The 6,119-nt window shown below is 50.2% G+C and overlaps 1 protein-coding gene across 1 annotated transcript; it reads right to left on the reverse strand.

The window, feature by feature from the left end:
* Positions 1-1,724: 1,724 nt before the first annotated feature.
* On the reverse strand, positions 1,725-4,386 carry EAH_00017330 (peptidase family M48 domain-containing protein, putative; the record flags this gene model as incomplete). The annotated part of the gene is made up of 6 exons (XM_013397653.1): positions 1,725-1,938; positions 2,141-2,298; positions 2,605-2,798; positions 3,108-3,270; positions 3,483-3,608; positions 3,823-4,386. 6 exons carry the CDS (start codon positions 4,384-4,386, stop codon positions 1,725-1,727), a joined length of 1,419 nt encoding a protein of 472 aa, XP_013253107.1.
* Between the last annotated feature and the right edge of the window lie 1,733 nt (positions 4,387-6,119).

The following is a 6,119-nucleotide window of genomic DNA, read 5'->3' on the forward strand; positions in this document are numbered from 1 at the left end:
TTTCTTCACTCTTTCGTTCTACTCGACAGTTTATCTGCCTAGTCTTCTCGTGACTTCCTCCGCTGAGGCAGTTTTCCTCGTTTTGGGGGGGAGCCGGTTCGTGCCTTTCTCCCAAAGCCTCCGGAAGCATTTATATCACCTATTTGCACGCAGCTGGAGGCTAGCTTCCTTGCTGGGGTGTAGCTCTAGAGGGTACGGGAAGGGTGACGAGGCTATACGAGTGGCAGATGAAATATACCTCGCCGTCAGTGCAGATGCGCATACACAAACCAACGCTGAGCGCAACACAGGTGCTAGAATGGACGGCGCCATATGCTTGAAAAAGTAGGAAAACCCCTTTCCTTTAGTTCCGCGAGTGTTAGAATGGGGCGAGCCGACATCGTGCGCCCAATAGTAAGAACTAAGGGGGCGTTCAGCCGCTTCTCCGTAGGGTAGGACTTCTTCATGAAGCGGCAGCGGGTCCATAACGTTAATCTCTGATGAAAGCATATTTGCGCCCTAAAACTTCATCGCAGTTCTTAACGAATCGAAGCTATCTAGCTAGTTGGTGATAGCTTCCCGGAAAAAGGAAGCGGACGCCAGTAACTACTACGACGCTCTTGCAACTTCGGGTTTACCTGCTCAGATGACTTTCTCTAAGCGAGACTTTGCAGATGCCACCTGCATTCTGTATGGAGATCATTTGCTCTGCAGCTACGGTATGTCTGTGGGCCGCCCCTCTGTTGCTTTTTCCTGTGTTGGCGCATCGTGAATCGCAGGTAGACGCCAGTTCCCATGCTGCTTTTTGAACCTAGGTCTCCCTGGCGGTGGTTGAATACTTCTAAAATACCGTCGGGATCGATGGATCTCCCTTCAATCCCTTATTTCCGACTTGCGCTCCCCCTTGCAAGCATTAAGTGCAGTAGGTGCGGTTCCTTGCCGTCAGGCTTACGTAAATTTGCACTCAGCTGTGAGTAGGGGCTTTTAAGTGACTAGCTGCGCATGAACAACAGTACGTGGAGGCGCAGATGTAGTATTCACGCATCGTGTCGTTGATAGCCTCCTTTCCTCCTCCCATCTTCTCCCCTCCTTTCAGAAGGCCCATACACCAGGAAAAAACATTAGACGCGTTTGAAGAGGTTTTCACGGTTAGCCTGTTGGTGCTGGTCTATAGCAGTCTCAGTGAAAAGCCTTCACTGAAAGACCCTTAGATAAAAGTGAGGTGCATGTCTTATGTTGAAGTTCGCAGCCGCGGTCTGGCCAACATCTAGCGTTGCTTGCTTGCCATCTCTGTGGCGCGGCTATCACTTGAGAAGCAAGCGCTGATTCAGTCAGTCTGGTGTATTTGCCTTTCAGTGCATAACAAGTCATACGCTCCTCAGTTGCCACATGCGCTTACGAAAGTTGCATAGAAGGAAGCTAGCGATGGAGCTGTTGTCGCAGCAACTGCTGCCGCTCCGCCTCTGGGAGGTTCGGTGCACGTAATGCGCTGTACTTGCACGAGGAAGCGCCCTTCTATGCAGCGCATCCCAAGAATAAGGTAGCGAGCGGAAGCTGTGCAACTTCGTTGGCCCGTGTTTCCAACTGGAAGCGCAAGCATATATATATATATATATATATATATATATATACCTGCAGTCACTAGGGTCCAACGGCCTTCCACGACGAGGCTATCCTATACAAAGCCATCAGCTTAAAAAGTTCCACGCCCCTAGCGGTTGGGGAAGAGGCGGATCCTGCAACTGTCAAAGGCCAGGACTGGCCCCTGTTTCTACCCTGTTGTTTCTTCCCCTTGCTGTAACGGACGATTCGTGACGAGCTTCTGCCGTGTCGGTTTCTGTTGGCTGTTTGCTGCTGCTGTGGTCGTTCTTATCTTTCTTTCCCTCCTTCTTAAGGATGGCGTCGATGGCAGAAAGACGCTCCAACAGTGGCGGATGGCTATAGTGCCACCACGAGTACCTGTTCACCAGCAACCCACCGCAGCAATGGCTCATAATGCTAAGAATGCCCAGCCCCCTTCCGCTCCCTCTACAGGGAAAGTATCACTTTGGCAATTCGTGAATCAGTAAACGCGGTGCATAAATCAAGATATGCGTAGAAGAAGAATCAGAACTGTGTCGGCTTCTCGCTGGACTGCCTTTGACTCGCGCTTGTAACTGACCAGGGGTCTGGGTCCAGAGTTGACTTGTTTTCCGTGTGAATTGTGCACAGCGCCTCCTTCAATTGTTCTCCATAGTTCAGTTCGCAAGCAAACGCATCTGCTTGAAACTCGTGCTTTCGCGAAAGGAGCGTAGAAAGGACAGACAGAACGGTGTGCACCTGCGTACAGCCCCCAAGCAACCCCAAAGCAGACACGCACTGATGCACACGGCCCAAACTAACCGGATCCAGCGCAGACTGAACATAAGAATGAGCGTCTGACAAAACAAAACGAAAATGGCGCATTTGCATATGCAGGCGGTGTGCGTTTGCAGAGGCTCTCCGGACCCACCAGAAAGCCTCTATGCAAACGCGCACCGCGCACCGTCTTCTCTGCTGCATTCAAGGGGGAAAATGCTACAACGCGTTTTGAATTATCGCTTATTATTGGAGTGAATCAGGCAGGATGGCCATGGGTGTACGTACAGGAGCGAGAATATTGGAAAGGAGCATCAGGCCGATAATGGGGGACTTCGCATCCGAGCCGTAGCCAAAGCATCTGTAGAGGTGGTCGTTGTTCATTACCTTCCCATAGAGGTAAAAGGTCACAAACAAGTTCATAAACACAAGCGTCAAACGCTGCGTGAAGTGGTTCCGCTGCCAATGACCCAGCTCGTGGCCTGAATAGACGGACACACGAAACAGAGTCTGAAGCCCCACAAAATATTTGGAGCGCCAAAGAATGAAAGCGACATCCTAACCAAAACAACTTGATTACGACCAAGGTATAATAGTATCTCGTGTGAGCCTTATTGCTGAGCTCCGGACACACTCTAAACCCGCTGTGTACAGTCTTCCATGCGCGGCGCGTGGGCCAGTACACTTGATACATGTGCACGCGATAGCTACAAAAGGAGAGTTTTAGAGCAGTGCAAAGAGAACAGCACCGGCAAGCAGGCCGGGACGGAACAAAACTAACGAGCGCATACCCAGAACTGCTAAGATCTGATCGTGGGGCAGATGCAGCAGAGTGTCAAAGATGACAATCCGCTTCCAGCGCCAAAAACCGTAGAAGTAGGCGTTGCTGTGGCTCGAACGCTTCGAGCCGTCCATCTCGTACACCTCGCACAGCGGAAACTTCAACTGCTCCGCCTGCGGAGCAGCAATTGAAGCCGCAAAAAGACACCAACATTCAAAGAAAAAGAGACACGCACGGATGCAGGCATCTTGCAATCAGCAAGAGGAGGTAACGAAATACAAGGAAAAAAAGACAAGCCCTCAGCTGAAGGCCGCCTAGGCACCCATCCATACAAAGGCGTCTACAGCGCTCAACCGCCATCCGCTCTGCTTCATGCCATTCGTACCAAGGCGTTAATTTTGTTCCTGAGTTCTCTGTCTCTTAAGACTTGGAACTTGTTGAACAGCGGAGCAATCAGATTCGGATAGATGACTATCATTCCGAATGTCATCAACACTGAGAATCCCCAGAGCTGCACGCAAGCACACAGCGCAACACTCTTAGGCAACCCTAACTAGGAGGATGATCCCAACTCAAAAACTCATGCCGATAAGCACCTGACGACAACGGCAACACTGGAGACTAGCCCTACGAAGCAGACTGTCATGAGATAGGAACACGGCAAAAGAACAACACGATGCGGCTCCAAGAGGAATACTGAGAAAATAAAAACTGGCTCGCCATACCCAAAAATGGAAGTTTGCCCCTCCCCACTTAATAAGCCAATTCACAGCACACAGAATAGGTGCCCCAACTGCCGCTGTTAGGCCCAGGCCCAGGAGCTTGTCCTTGATGAACAGAAGCAGCGTCTTTTTGTTGAAACCGTGTTTCTCCTCTACGCAGAAGTCGCCGTAGAGCTGGAAAGGGGTGCAGATACACTCGGACACCACCCGTTGTATTCCCATGAACAGCAAGGGACGAGCGTAATCCCCGTCTCCTGCCCATGCCCCGGCGATCCGCCAACAGAAGGGACCAAAAAAATACAGAGTAGAAAGGATAGAAACGCCGGATTCAACAAGAGAAGAAACCATGGAGAGTTTGATCTTGTCACTGTTGTACTCATTGGCTTGGCTGTAGGCCTCCTCTGACACACAGAAGCTCAACAAAGACGGAGGCTTCCTCTTGTTACTATATCGGCGCAGCTGCCTCAGGTTTAAATACTGCTCAAAAGCTTCTACTGTTAGTGAAAAGCCCACATAAACATGCAGCCACGGCACATCTGAGAACCAACCGCTCGAGAAGAACCCCATTGTGGCTCAACACGAGCGAGGAAATACGCAACGAGGAACAGAAAAAGAGATAATTTATTTCTTTGCTCCTCAGTAGCAAGCATGCAGATATGCACAAATCTTTTAAGCACGAATGGAGCCAGTGCCGAAGACAACTGCCGCCAGGACGCATGCAACTGTTCACTGTTGAGAGGCAACACTTTGTTCACAAGCACTCAGTGCCCCCTAGCATTTAAATTTGACGTGTTCGTTTTTCTCCATTTAAATGTTTTTGTTGTGCCAAGTTTGCATGCACTGGAGGCTTTTGGCTGGGTGTGGCTGGAGTACTGTGTTCCCGTGGAGCATGGTACATGTATTTCTTCTTGCACGCGCGACAACTACTTGAGGCAATGTTGAGTGTTCGACGATTGCCTACAGTGTCAGTAAATGCAGCAAATGGGTTTTGGTTTTGCGCGCATGTGGAGCTGCTTTCGTACAGGGATCGGTGTAGCATGGTCTGTGGCACTCTCGGTCCGAAGTTGGTGCATGAACGCGTGCATGGCCTTAGCAGGCAACGTGTAGTGCTTACATGAAAACGTGTGCACATTGTATGCAAAAAGGAACTTTTTCTGGAAAAACAGCAGCAGAGGCTAACGCACTCGCGTGAAGCGGCGGGAAACGCTGTAGGCCCCATTCTGTATCACTGCCTTCTTTCTCTGTCCATGGAAAACAACGCCTACAGAAGCACTGTTATATCAACCATTTAGATAAGCATTTAGGCAAGAGCTACATCTTTGGCGGAGGATCCTACCCACGCCTGGTAAGGGTTCGTGATTTACTCCTGTGTACGGGAGGTGGCTTCATACTAATCTGCAGGCACAGGTAATGCACAAAGTTAATGCTTAATTAAGGCAACTTTTCTGCTTGTATCATCACAGAACTGTTCAGACAGGGGTAAAGACCGCATCAGCCCCGCAAGCATCCCACAGCGCAGGTTTGAAGGGCTTGAGAAAAGGGATTATCTCTAAAGTTGCAACACGAGTACTTCCTTGCAGCTGTTAGGCAGTGTGCACGGAAGGAGTATAAGAATATCTACACTGTATGTGCAGATGGCAAGAATGGGTTAGGTTGTGATTGCATGTGAAGGTGCCTTGCAGCAGTAGTTGGGGAGAGATGAGTTGCAACGAATGTTAGCCCGCCTCTTCTCCCGAAGCCAGGCACTTGGGCGGCTGCGCCCAAAATTATTGGGAGCTGCAGCAGCTATCAGCTGCTTTTTCGGGTTTATTACCATAACTCTCGTGGCTCGACTGCAAAACACGACAGTCCTCAGATAGGATCTCAGACTCTCTCTAGCACCACATGGTTCATTGGGGCAGGTACAAGCAACGAACATCACCCCCACAGTGGGGCAAACCAGCGACTGGTACCGAAGTTGCTTTCAAAATACAAGAATAATTTAGAAATACTCCAAAAAACATATCTCTAAACTTCGGCCTTTTTTTCCGGATGTTCCACTGGCATCGGTTTGGATCTGCCCCCCGGTGGGGAGGGGGGCTTTGCGAGCCTCCTCGCGTCGGCAGAACAGTAAGTGTATCTCATCCAGCAAAAAGGTGGCTCCACCTCGGATGACCGTTCAGATTTGACGAATGTCGCGATCTGGGGACAGTAGAGAGAAGTTCCTTGCCTCTAGACTTGCCTTCGCCCGTCAAAAATGCACCGGAAGAGCTGCTTTTCCTATTGGGGAGTTCATTAGAAATGGACGCAAGGAGTGGTGG

Source organism: Eimeria acervulina, genomic scaffold (genome assembly GCF_000499425.1).
Source record: "Eimeria acervulina Houghton genomic scaffold, Eah_scaff110, whole genome shotgun sequence".
Lineage (NCBI taxonomy): Eukaryota > Apicomplexa > Conoidasida > Eucoccidiorida > Eimeriidae > Eimeria > Eimeria acervulina.